A 14,492-nucleotide genomic window follows, 5' to 3' on the forward strand; every position below is an offset into this window, starting at 1 on the left:
TGTATATAGGTCTAGGATTTCAAGAAAGTGCTCAGATCTGTCAGCTATTGTAGAAGAGCGTCACATTTTGATGAGATTCCTGGCCAAGGAACTACATTCTGATTCTAAAGGGTTATTTTCATTTCACTGAGACACACACTCTACATCTCTAGCTAAATTTTTGTCAGTAGTGCTTCCTCCTGATTTTACCCTTAAGACAGCAATTATTTATGTAGAGAACAGAGTATTTCCTGTTGTGTAGGAACCATCATACTTCACAAAGTTCTGGGGGATCCCTCAGGATGAAAAGCAGATTCAGTGCAAGTGATTGTTATTCTGTGTACCCCCTGAAAAATATCTTCTCTTTAGTCACCGTTAGCAACAAAATCCACCACATTCATAAAAAAAAAATCAACAGCTAGAAGAAGGAGATGAAAGAGGACTTTGTACTAAGCTGTTTGTTGAAGAAGAATAATTTATATAGACAGCAGCTATGTATTTGTGTATTGTAAAACTCAGGAGCATAATGCATGATATACAAGAACGGTATGTCAAAAGAAGACTTGAATTTTTAATTAGAGAGCCAAGCAAACCAGTATAACACAGTTGTTTTACTAAATAACATGCACCCTGGAAATAATAAAATAAATAAACATAAGGGTTTCTTGCAGCCATCTAATTCTTAAAATACCCAATTTTTATAAATAAAATATACCATCTCCTCCAAACCAAAAGTATTCCCTGAGTACAGAAAGTTGTCTTTTCTCTATCACAAATTTTCTGTGAAATATTATCACATGAAAAAGCATTAAAAAATCTATAATAGCAATAACCACCTAGAAATACAGATCAACATGAGAATCATCAGAAACGTGAAAAGATTCACACAGCATTATTGCAGTAAGCAAACATTATTTTACATAATTTAAATCACATCCTAAAATTGGTATTTTATTCCCACTCTCACAGCAAGGCTCTGACAGCAGTTCTTGCTTGTCAGTTATGGAGGAGTAAGGGAATTGTCTTAAATACCTTTCCTGAAATTACATTAATGGTATTTAAAAGAACAAAACACTCTTGAAATCTTTGTTCCAACTTTAAGGAATGACTAAAACAAGCAGGCATTTTCCAGACTTTAAAATTGTTGCTTCTGAATGCTTTAAATTAGGAAGGAAGCAAATTCAAACCCATCTGAGAGCAAAAGCAGCAGGAAGACCTACTCCTTCCATGAAAACAAACTGTCATCTCCTCACTAAAAAGTAATGAGCACTAAAAGTTTACTTAGTTAAATCCATTGAGGGGTAATTCAGAAAACATCAGATGATTTAGAGAGCTCATCAGAGGTGTTCTTGATATGGGGAGAGTACTCAGGGCAAACAGCACTGCATACAGCACTGCATACAGCACTCCTTGGGGCTTGTTTTCATGGGCAGGACTGGTGTGGGAAGGTACAGACCTCCAGTGTTCTTCAGCTAGGTTGTTCTTAGGACTAATCCTCAATTTTAGGCCAATTTTCAAGAGAGGAAGAGTCATGTAACACCCACAAACATTTTCAGGAAAATACAAAAAGCCCTGCTTTTTTTCTCATTACCAATCCCAAAAAAGGCAGGGATTCCACTGCATAAAAAGTGACTGAGTCTTTAAAATAGCTGAAATTCTGAAACAAGCAACTGTACCTATCTCTCCCAACAGGCAATACCTCCCTGTTGTATGGTACTGCAAGAAAACTTGCATGTGAAAGATTATGAACACTGCAGCCTTAATTTAGTGGTGCTGATTAATTCAGAAAAAATAGTCTTATTAGAAAACTGACCATTCCCCAAAAAATGGGTTCAAACATCACAGGTCTGTGCTTCTGCTGTGATTGCAGAAGGGAACAGTCCAGTCCTAGAAAGTCCAGTTTTAGTTACATGCTGCTAGATCACATTTACTATGAGGTTCAGGCACAATTTGATTTTTCACTAACATGCTTTCACTAAAGATTCAGTAAATTAAAGTTACAACCAACCAATTTTTTACATAGTTCCTCATCCCTGAAAACAATTCAGAAAAACAATGATTCACAGGAAATCAAAATATTTACTTCAGGTAATGAGAAACTTAGAAAATTAAGTATAGATTTTTTTTCTATGTATACAATGCAAAAGCATCTGAAAGTATTAGATACTAACAGCCTTGGAAACACTTTTTTGGTTTTTTGTGGTTTAAACATCAATTACTGACTACTGCTAAAGGGATGGTAGCAGACTGATGAACTACTAGTTCAATTATGGCAAGTCTTGTGCTCCTCTGATGTTGAAGCAAACTGCATTGCTGACACAAATGCACCCAGACTTTCTCAGGGCTCCCTCTCCCAACAAAAACGGACAACATGCTTAAGTGATAATTTGTTAACACTTATATGAGCTCTGTGTGTAAATCCTCTGCAGCACTGATGGAAAAAGCAGAAGGCAGTGCTTTGCAAATGTTTTATCTAAGGCACAAGTTTTATCTTGACACAACAAGAACTAGTTCTTTCTATGGGAGAGTGGTGCTAAAGACTTCAAATTATTTTATCACTCCTTAAATTTGTTGACAAACAAATTTTCTAAATTTTTCTCTTTAAGAGCATATGACTTTGGGTGACATGGTTTCACACTGCCTTGATTTTCATGTGTGCATCTTTTCTTCCAAGCTGCACAAAATGAAATGCAATAGCACAGAATATGATATGTTTCTAATTACTATTGCCCAAACGCACAAAAAAGGGCTAAAGACTTACTGGAAGAAATACCCTAAATAGCAAACTTTTGGATTTTCAGAGAGTTTAATAGCAATCCTATTTTGCTACCACAAAGAAAATGCAAAATCCAAAACACAAGAATTAATAAAAAAGAAAACGTGGGTGAAAAAAACCTAAACCAAAACCAAATAAAAAAATGTAGGGTGAAAAATATACACAAACTGTTGATTGGAAAAGCCTGTGTGGTAGACTAATTTTCTAAGGCTGAAAACTAATCTAAAGCAATTGAAAACTAAGTTATGCCTCACTTCATATGAAGTTTATAGCAGCATCCTCTAATATATTCTGTGTATCTAATACGCTAAAAAAAGTCCTAGATTTAATAGCCACGTCTTCTTTTTAAAACTCACAACTAAAGCAAGCAATCGTCACATCTTCTGTCAGGTGTTATTTTCATCAAGCTGCTTTTTGTGTTTAAACCTGAAAATCCTTTCAAACTAATCCCATCCTAGTCAGTAAATCCAACCACTCCTGTGGCAAGGCAAGTCTTTATTACCTAGCTCTGTACATCAGAAGTTGAATTGCTGCAAAGCAAGCACTAATAACCTCATTATCCACTGGGACCATGCAGATGGCAGGGCATAGAATCTACACAAGGGATGCTTATAATTAGTTATGAGGTTTTAAAATTGGTGTCCTACAAAGCAAACATTCAAATAAATTAATAAGTTCCCTAATAAGCATAAATGGATGCAAGCTTGCCTTATTTATTTTTGTATTTTAGAAGGACTGAAACAGAGAAGGAATACTGGAAAAAAATAATGAATTCCCATGAGTCACTGACTTTGATGCAACATGGAGCCTAGACTGACCAATAATTTATTGTCCCAAACCACACACAAAGACCATGTTAAATGCTACTATTAGTCATTCTGTGACCTGTCACAGGATGCAAAATTCACTTTAGAATCCCACTTTACCTTCTTCCTCACATTAACTATCCAGAAGGCTTGCATAGAAGAATTTTAAGGCACGTTTCAGGTTGCTCAGTGCAACCTCCATGTTCCTAATTCCCACATAACACATTAACCACCCTTCAGTGAATCTCAGAGAGAAATAAAACATGCCCTGCTTAGCAGAGCTGCTTTGACTCACCCATTATCCTGCCCAGTGCCACGTTCTTTGTGGGTGACTCGCTGAGACCCTCGATCCCGCCGTAGAGGGAGTGGGAAATCCTCCGCTCCCGGTCATCCAGCAGAGTCTCTATGGGCAGCTCTGGCCCGCAGGGGCTCCCAGGTGATTCCAGCTGCAAAGAGAGGGGAAAATTAGTGCCTGGGGTCCCCTTAACCACATGGGGGAACTGTAACAAATTGCCTAAGGCCTAAACCTGTCTGAGCACCAAATGAGCTAGAACTTCTCATCCTGGACAGCGATAATTTGCAATGACAGCTCTGCCTAATGACCAACTTTCTAACCCCTTTGCACTGCACCCCCCATGGTGCCCTGTCAAATTGCAAATCCTTCAGCAGAAAATTGGTGAAAAAAAACTATTCCATTTTGGTGCCTCTTTGTTGGAAAATTTCTTAAACAGACAGTTGGGCTGTTTCCAATGCCATCAGCAGACAGCTGGGCCATCTTCTGCACACTGACAGCTGAACACAACAAGGCCCTTGTCAGGAGCATGGAACAGGAACTCTCATTTGGAATTGCGCTGCTGCTGCCACAGTGGTGCAACTTGCTTTCAAATGAAATCATCACACTCTGAAGTTTTGTAATTAGGAACAAAAGAAAAAAACACAAAAGTTGTCAGACTTCACCGTGATTTTATTTTTAAATTGAGTTCTTTGCTCTGTCTTTCCTGACTGCAGAGTAAAGAGATCTTACATGCTTCATTCAGCCTGGAAGCTCCTCTAATCTCTTGCTGCAGCATCCAGGCAGAGACACAAAAGCAGAACTGGCAAGACCTGGGGTGCCCTCCACCCCAGTCCTCAACGCCCTGGAACTGACAGGTCCCTGCCCACAACAACTGAGGCCAGGCTCTCCAGGGCATCACAAGAGAGATGAAGTATGTGGTGGAAGGGATGGACACAGGCTGCTTGGCCACGTGCACACAAAAGAGAAAGGCTGCATATACAGCCTCCTGCCCACCCCAGCTGCTCTCCTCCAGAAGACTGCCTGAGTACCTTCCCAGCCCAGCCTTTGCTTGCAGAAGGTGGTCATCCCTTGTTTTCCTCTCTGAGCTGCCTCTCAGATTTTTCAAGAGGACAGGAAATAGTCAAGTTCTCCTTGGTGAGATCCAGAGAATCAGAGCTCAGGGGAACGCAGCACCCAAGAGAGCCAAAGAAAATAATTTTATATCATCTATCTGGTTTTAGCAACCCCATCAGCCACAGCTCTGCTGTCAGCACAGCCCCCAGGAATGAGAAGAATGAGTACCTGTGCATTCACAGGTCACTGTGGATGCCCAATGTAGCAGGGCCCAGTTGCTCCCTGCAGAGATAAGAGACTCCCCCCACCACTGCCCAATCCTCATGCCATCCAGCCTTTCTGCTGCCCCTAAAGCTCTTGGTTCACCTGGGCTCCAGCACCCTGCTGTCCTCTCAGTAATGCTACCAAGGCACTTTTCCAAGACCATTAAACCAATTCACCTGAACATTTTGAGCTGACTTTAGCTCTATTACAAAGAAAACAACTATTCAAAGTAGATGTGTTTTGCAGAAAAGTAGTATGAACTCAGGTATAAAGCATTAGTTCTTCTCACCAACACGCCTCTTCATATTGAAGCAAATAGTTAAATCTTAAAAGCAGTGTCCTTACACAAATCCCACAGCATTTATTTCATACATACTGAAATACAGTGGGGACCAGATACTCAAAGTATGCTGCAAACTATTTGAAGCCACTGGAAATGCTTATTCCAAGTACTGACTGATCTCCAAACAAGAACGAGAGTAGTTGTTCATAGTTTCAGGAATTACAACAACAAGCAACATCTTGGTTGTTTTTTCTTTTTGAAACAGCTGCCCATTATTAATCACTCCACCCGCACTCCCCAGACGACTAAGAAATGTATGCTATGAAAAAGTTTCAAAAATCTGCTTCAAGGGCTACAGAGCCCTGGGCTTTCTCCCCAGCAGAGGCTTTGAAGTGAGCCCGATGGGCGGATGGCTCCTGACACGCGGGCGCTGGCGCGACGCCCGGGGCACGGGGGCGGAGGGTTGCGAAACGCCGCGTTACGGTCAAGGAGACCGCGATCGGGAGGTCTCAGACTCTGTAAAAATTATTATTTCTGTTCAAAGCCATCATCTGTTTAATATAAATGAGATATTTAATGAAGTTCCAAACTGTAGACTTATCTCTCCCAGTTTGATAAGCACCGGGGAGATTTACTGCATCGGAGGGTCAACACAATTACAATTGGAGGCACGTCAAGCTGCAGGAGAATAATAAACTTGCAGTGCAAGTGAATTAGACTCAATAAGGTTTAAATTGTGAAATGAGGATTTGTTTTATTAGTTTTTTTAAATTGCAGATTACAACTGACAGCTTTACTGAAAAGTAAATTAAACAATATTTGTAGACTCTGTTATAAAGGAATCTAAGGCTCATTTGAAAAGAAATGTTAACTTCTGAAACACTTTACAAAAAAAAAAGCATAGCAACATTAGACTGCTTGAGAGCTTAAACTTGCAGCTTAAACTTGCATGATAAAGGTACTAAATTATGAACTACCCTTTATTTCACTGCCTTTAAACAAGGTGTGAAAATATCAAAGTGCTTTGGGATTTATTCTCCCAGTGCTATATTGATGACTTTATGTAACAAGTGTCCAGCTTTTAGTGAGCAATATCACACAGTCCTCCGTGTGACAAGCCATCAACTTTCAGATTCATTTGTAGAAAGATCTCAAGAGATTTTCAGAAAGACACTGACAAGAAGATGGTTCAGAAGCAAAGAAATATATAGAAATTCATTTCTCATAATACAGTGAAGTCCAGAATAAATAAAAGAAATAGCTGGAGTGTTGTATTTATATGGCCATGTTTTGTAGTGAATCACATATTTTATAATTTCCATGAGTAAAACTTGATCAATTTTTAATTAGCATCTCAAAAGATGAGTTTAAACAAAGGCATTGACAGCCAGCTACACAAACATTTTACAGAAGATACAATGCCTTTTATAAAACACCCAAAATTAGACAACTGGCTGTCACAAAAAACCCCAAAATGCCTTTTCCTTGCATTGTTAACAGAAAGTCTGTGCTAGAAAAGAAACAAAGAATTTGCAAACTGTTGTTGTGGGCAAGACAAACAGTCCAACAGTCCAAAGCGAGACTGCAGTTCAAACAGACTTGTTCTTCGTGATGCATTTCTAATAAAGAGCTGGAATTACACATTCTAGTTCCTTCTCTTAGCCACCCTCAGTGCTATCTGGTATAATGTGATTTGACCAACTGATAAAGAGTGGGCAACATAAAGATGTACAAATTCCCAGCTTCCCTAAAGGCCTGGCAAGGAAAGAAATCCATGTGGCAACTGGCCCCCTATCAACAGCTGCTGGAGCACCCCTTGGTGTGCCACTTCAGAGTCACAGACCAATTGTGGGTGGATGAAACCACTGGAGATTATCCAATCCAACCTCCTGCCCAAAGCAAGGTCTGCAAGAGCAGGTTGCACAGTGCCCTGCCCAGTTGGGTTTTGAATATCTCCAAGATCAGAGACTCCTCAACCTCCAGGGCACGCTGCACCAGTGCTGACCTCTAAGACGGATTTTTTTTTTTTTTCTTATGTGTAAAGAAATTTCTTTTGGGTTTGTGCCTGTTGCTTCTTGTCCTGGAACTGGGCAGCCCTGAGAAGAGTCTGGATCAGTATTCTTTATTACTTCTTTATTACTTCAGGTACTTACAGACACTGACTAATAAAGATCCCCTGATTTCTTTTCTCTCTAGACTGAAAAGAGAGAGCTCCCTCTCTGGATCCTAGCACTCATCTGTACTAAATGATGATATTTGTAAAAATGCAATAAAACCTTCCATGCTACAGATTGCCTGTAGCTCCTTTTCTATCCATTCTCTTAAATAAGCCATATTAAATTTTTTTTTAAATAAAAAAAAGGCTCTACCCTGACCCTTTGTCATTCAGATAAAAAACAGCTGCTTGCTAAAGTACAGTCTGTACCAGCTAGCCCAGCTGCTGCTTATCTAGATGATAAAAGGACAAATAATGCAGTCCCTTTTACTTAAACACCACCATCCATCCTATTTGAAGTTATGTACATAAATATGAAAAAGGCATATGCATAAAAAGAGTGCCAAAATATTTAAAGCATAAACAAACTTTTTTTAAAATGAAACAAGAATCAGACTCCCTTTTTGCTTCAGAAAATAAATTGTCCAAATATAGGAACGCAAGCGTTACGGATGTTAAAGAAGTCGGTACACAAATTTGGTATATATGGCACTGCATCCAGAATGCTGAAGCTCTTTGTGTCACACAGAATTATTCTCCAGGCTTTCTTTTTTCCTTCTTATCTGTGTACTGTGGCTAAGAGGTCCAAAATACTACAGCTTCATTTTCCAACATAGATACTTTTAAAATACTACTAGACTGTATCAAGGCATCAATATCAAAGGCATTAAAGAAACTAAGTTTTCATAGGACTGGACTAAAGTTTCATTTTCTGGGTTGAAAACTGCCTAAAGAATTGGACGCAAAGATTGATCTTCAGGATGGAGAAGAGTTGTAGATTCCCCTAGGAATCAGAGCTGGGAATAGCTTAAGTTGATAAACAGCTTTATCAATGAGTTGGAGATGGGAATGAACAGGGAAATCACTGTGTTAGGAGGAGATGCAAAAGACTTTTTGACAGTTAAATTCCAAAAGGTCATCACAAGACTAATCTAGTGAGAAAGAAAAAACAAACCTGTCACCTACATTTCAATGTAGCTAACTCGGCAATGCATGCAGGGGAAAACGATGCTGAATATTTTATTTTGCACACACACTGGAAAAGAAAAGATGCTTGCTTGTTTCTTTTATAATGAAACCACTCATTTGCAAAGTCTCACTGATCTATCAGTCGATTTATATCATGAATGATGAGGTCCTTATACGGTCTGGAATCAGGACTCTGCTTCACAGTTTGCTCATTTTTAAAGGGAGAAAAAAAAATGAACAGACACGCATGAAGAAATCTGGGGATCTGCAAATCATTTGCAAAGCTTCATTTCAGGCAGGTTTGGCAAAATATTCATTCTATTAAAAAAAAAAAAAAAGGTGGGGGAGGTCTAAACAAGAAAAACCCTTGAAATTTCTCATTTTGAGGGAAATGGTGATGCTGTCTCACTTAATGGCAGACAAGTGCTGCCTGCCTGTGACATGAACGGAGCACAGACAAGCAATCTGTGTCTCTAAGCTGTCCAGGTTGCAGGACTGAAAAGCACAGGATTCCAAAAGTAACAATTACCTTTATTTTCTTGAATCAGTACATGGAGCCACCAGCTGCAGAAATGTGCCTGGCAGTTGTGCCTGGGCGCTGATCACGTTCTAACAATGCAGCCGCCAGCTGTTTGCCCATAAAGGCTAATCACAACAGCATCACTAATTAACAGAACACAGCACAAGGAACTCCACTGTTTCTCCTAAAATCTGAGCAATTTAAAAAATTTCAAGCCTGAATTAAAGATCTAAAAGCTGGCGGCTGCCTCTTCTGAAAAATGAGGTCTTAAAAACTGGCCATTTATGAATATCAAGTCAATATTATTGTCATTCTCCCCATTTTCCCCACTGTTTGCACAGCTTTGGAAATGTGGCTTAAAGAGTCTCTCTCCATGCTTATGTAGGAAACTTGATGAGTTAACAAGAGAAGCTGGAAGCTGAAAACACAGAACAGAACAGAATGTTTAACTTTTTTTAAATGGGGGGCAAGAGAACCTCTGATATAGCCAAATCCCAAATTAAATGTTTTTGTTATACTAATATAACAGTGTCTGTCAAATATTCAGTGTGTGATTTTGTCTGGAATGGCTGAGATATTAAACGCAGTTTTGCAAGGTTTGTAGTAGTGCAGCTTGCAGAATTCTACATTGCTGTACTCTGTATAGACATAATGCAAACAGGAGAAAAACTCATATGCACAGCTTTGGCTTAGAGTTCATTCATAACTAACACTCCAAGCTTATATCAATATTTACTACAAGACAATTCACTTGAAAACCTGGATGGATTACACACTATCTTTTGGTGAGTGAATGAAAATTTTTCCTACAGGCAAATCTTCAGCAAAACCACAGCAGTACAAAATCTCTTTTTACTTTCCAGGAAGTTTGTGGTCTCTTTTGACTCTACAGTTATGGAAGGGCTGATGATATAAATTATCTCCTCCCTGCCTCTCTGAAGTCAAGATAATACTCTTATGGTGTTTATGTACATTTACACTGTTACTACAATTGCTCTGAAGACTTGGTTTTCAACATGAGAACTTGTGAAGCTGTTTGAGGATAATGATGGCATGGGAAAGGAGTGTCCAAGGTCACTTGACAAAGTTTTGAAAGTTTCATGTTCAAGAAGCCAAAGAGAATGCTCTGACAAAGACAGTGCCTCTGCATCAGATCAGAAGCAACTTTCTGCCTCTCTCAACCCAGGACAACAGAGGTTCTGTCACTTATTTCCTGAAAGCAAACAAAATACAAAAAGTACACAAAAATCCTAGTCTAACTTGAAACATGCAGAAACAACAATCTGCAGAATCACACTGCAAATTCTCCCTCCTCAGCAATTCTGAGGGCTGATTATGAAAACTGACATTAAAACCAAAAGAACAGTTTCATATCACTAACTGCCTTAAAAATCCAATTCAAACTCAGTTTTACCAAAGAAAGAAGCAGACTGTGTAGTCCACTTCAAAGGAAGTCAGTTTGACTTTGCAAATCCAAAACAATTGCTGGACTTGAAGGCAGGGGAAAAAAAGGCTTGGGTTTTTTTTTTTTTTTTTTGTTGTTCTTTTTGCTGTTATTTTGTTGTGGGATTTTTTTATCATCCAGACAGAAACTGGTTTTTTCATCCAGATGTTTAGCACAATTATTTCTGCACTGGCATTATCACCCCTCACAAGGATTTCCCCTTTGAGACACCTGTGGGCGCTCCAAGGCGTGGCAGGGAATCAGCCGAGACCTGACCTTGCAGGACTGACCATACACTGGAACAGAGCAGAGTGAACATGGTTCTTGGTGACACACAGAAGGGAATAACACCACACCAGCTCCACTTAACTGTAGTTCAGACCAACAAGAAACAAAGCTATTTTTTGTCTACAAAGTGGGCACATACAATGCTGAATCAACAAAGGAAAGAAATCAGTTAACAGGATATTTTTATCTGCTGGTTTTTTATGGTGACTCTTTTGAAGAACAAAAAGAGGGAGAAGAGCATAGAAAACACTGGGAAATATTTTCTCAAAAGCTGAACATTTCTTTTTATATTTAATTAAACCAGTAAACCCCCCTTGCTGAGGAGCTGGGGGCATTTAGCCTGGAGTAAAGAGAAGGCTAAGGAGAGACCTTTTTGCTCTCTACAACTCCCTGAAAGGAGGATTTAGACAGGTGGAGGTTGGTGTTTTCTCCAAGGTAAAAAGTGATAGGACAAAAGGAAACAGTCACCAGTTGTGCCAGGGAAGGTTTAGACTGCATATTAATGACAATATTTCATGAAAAGTAGAGTCAAGCTTTGGAACAGAATGCTCAGGGAACTGGCTGAGTCACCATCCCTGCAGGTCTTTTAAACATGTGTATATGTGGCACTTGGCAATATGGTTTAGGGGTGGACTTGGCAGTGCTGGGTTAATGGTTGGAGTCAATAGTCTTTAATCTAAAATGATTCTGTGTTTCTCTGGTGATAAAAGGTGGGAGTTATAAAGATAAGGGTCTGCCCTTTTTATGCTTCTAATCTGCAAGCTCCTGAATTTGCCACCAGTCCAATGTCATTTCTTTTTGTGTTCTAATTTTTAATATTAGTATTTCCTGGTGGTTGTTACTGGAATGTTCCAAGGGGAAAATTTGTAAAGCAGCATGTCTAAGCAATCTGTGTTGCTAAATGAAGCATAATAGAGCCAAGACAAGGCCAGTCACTGAGGCAGTGCTGTCTCCAGCCAGTTCTCAGGCCCCACAGCCGCTACTGAGGGACTGAGCTGACTGAATACCACACTCATAGATGCTATTCCTGCAATGTTCAGAAATAATATTATCACAGCTTATCAGTGTTACATCAGCTTAATAATATCTAAAGCTTAAATTGGTCACATTCTTGAAAGAGGATATAGGGTTTAATTGCAAAATACCAAGAAAAAAAGCTCTTTGCTTTTCATTTCATTGAAGTCTGGGCATTGCAAAACTTCCAGAAAAGTGACTTTTGTTGCATATTGCCAGCTCAGCAGGTAAACAGCTTTATATCCATGCAAGTCATCCTTTCATCATATTAAAATATGCAAACAGTATTGACATCATATTTCCTTTGGATGAGTGTGATAAAAGCAATAATTCCTCGGAAAAATTACTTACAAGAATTACTTTGTAGAGATGATTACTACAGCAATAGTGACATATCAATGCTTTCCTAATTATTATAGCTGATCTTGCCAGCTTCTTAAAGAGTTGGGAAAATACACAAAAAAACCATAAAAGAGGCCCAGAAGGACAGGGCCTATCCTGCCCTTGTGCAGGTACATTTCAGTGTATCTAAATCTCTTTCCACAACCAGATCTTTTATCTTGAAGCACATATATTGCGTTCAGCTGTGCTGCTTTTGGCACCTGATTTCTGCAAAATAAATTGTACTAAATGTCAAGCAGATATAGGGGACCAAGCTACTCTTGAATGAGTAAAAATTGTGCTGGATTCAAGGAGAAATGTTTTTGTTTCATCACTGCTGGATTACCTCCCTTGTGTTTACAAACACTGTCCAGATTAATTCAATTGAGAAGACTTTCACTAGGAGAAAAGGGATCATCTTCTACATCCTTTTAGGGAAAAAAAACCTAAACACAAAAATAGTCTAAAATATTTCACCCTTTTAATGTAATAACATGTAGTAGTATCTACAAACTGGAAATTGGGTAAAAATAAGGAACAGTCTCCAAAGGACAGCCTGAATTAGGCCTAGATAAGGACATCACCACATACAAAAAGGTCAGAATTCCTTCAAGACTAGGCAAGACACGCTTGCAGCAATCCAAGCTGGCTTTCTAGCAGTGTGCACATATAAACATGCATGTGTACAAAATCTTTGTATAAGCAGTTAATCAAGAGGAGCTTAACACTTTCAAAAAGTCTAGTGTCTTTTTCAGACACGATTTTATAATACACTACGGACTGATTTTTTTCTGAAGGTTAGATTTATGCATTAAAAAGTAAACCATTCTTCTTTCCCCTAGGCAGGAGGAGTGATACTAAACCAATTTGTGCACATCGTTTTTGAAGCATGATGATCAAGAAATAACATTCTATTTTAGCAAGAATGAAAGAATTGACTTTTAGATTTCTAAAGAAGAGATGCTTTTCTGCCACGCCATTCAGCTGTATCCTATTTAACTCAGTCCTTTCTTCAACTTGTTCTGGAGTCTAACTCAGTCCTCTCCAACATCTACAGTCCTTCTCATTATATGTCCATATATTCCTAGTATATAGTATTACTTACATTAAATAGAAGATAAACTATTAGAAACCATGAATATATTTCAAAACATCAACACATTAATATTGCACTAGAGATGACAAAAGTTGCAAATCATCAGAAGAATCATCACTTCACCCTGAATTCAGTAGCTCCACCTCCCCCACAATTAAGGCCAAGACAAACTTTTGTAGAATCTATACGTTAAACTTTTGATTAGATAAAATATAATAATGAAATATAAGAGCTCTACTCTTAATTAAAAAAACTGGAAGTGACAAAGAAACAAGTCAGTTAACACAAAGTCTATAAATGAAAGATCTAACAGAACTCCATAAAAAACTCCGCTGAAAAAAATCACGTAAACAGTGAGATCCAATTACAAAATCAATATAGTTTTATTCAGTGTTTCCTGTTTTTCATTGACAAAAATTCTCGAAAGAAAAACTTTATTGATCAGTAATAACGTTAGCATGTCTAACACTGAAATTCAGATAATTCTGTAGTTCTCTCTTTCTTTAGCTTCTCAGATATTATTTTTCAAGTCCCAGAGGAAACATGACATCTCCTGTAAACACAAATACTCAGAAGTGAAAATTGCCCATCCCGATATCAAAAGCTTATTACCTCATTGCATTTACTTATTCGCCTTGCCACAATAAGCTGAATCATTCCTCGTTTGTTCCCTTCAGTGGACATGGACCTCCTTAAGGTTTCCATAGCGTCTTGATTTGTTTTGCCCAATAATGATTCTCCATTAACTGCTATTAGTTGGTCATTCACTCGAAGCCTGCCATCCTGGAAAAGTAAAAATTATAGATAGTTACACAAAACACACACAAAGGAAGCTTTGTCTACTGGAGAGAATATTAAAAAAAAAAAAAATCAAATGAAAAACATTCAACCAACTATACTTAGTCCTAAGGGTTTATGGCAAAATGAACACTGCAATAATAGCTTCCGTTGCAGCCACTATAGGAAATGTCTATTCCAATTACAGATTTGCACTGGAAGCTATTATCATAATCTGTTTGCTCAAACAGCATACTAATGGAATTGTAGCAGAGGTGGCTCATTCCTTCCCAAATCTGTTAGGGCTGTTTAAATCCCGGACGTGCAAACAT

At 38.5% G+C, this 14,492-nt stretch overlaps 1 protein-coding gene across 11 annotated transcripts in view; it reads right to left on the bottom strand.

The window, feature by feature from the left end:
- PARD3 (par-3 family cell polarity regulator) overlaps nt 1–14,492 on the bottom strand; it is a 443,962-nt gene that overhangs the window by 160,482 nt on the left and 268,988 nt on the right. For all 11 annotated transcript variants that reach the window (XM_084221270.1, XM_084221269.1, XM_084221268.1 and 8 more), the window contains 2 exons: nt 13,996–14,166; nt 3,857–4,007 (listed from right to left, as the gene is read on the bottom strand). In XM_084221270.1, coding sequence (XP_084077396.1) covers nt 3,857–4,007; nt 13,996–14,166 — 322 coding nt within the window. The remainder of the gene's footprint in view (nt 1–3,856; nt 4,008–13,995; nt 14,167–14,492) is intronic.

This window comes from Fringilla coelebs, assembly GCF_963513975.1.
Source record: "Fringilla coelebs genome assembly, chromosome: 1".
NCBI lineage: Eukaryota > Metazoa > Chordata > Aves > Passeriformes > Fringillidae > Fringilla > Fringilla coelebs.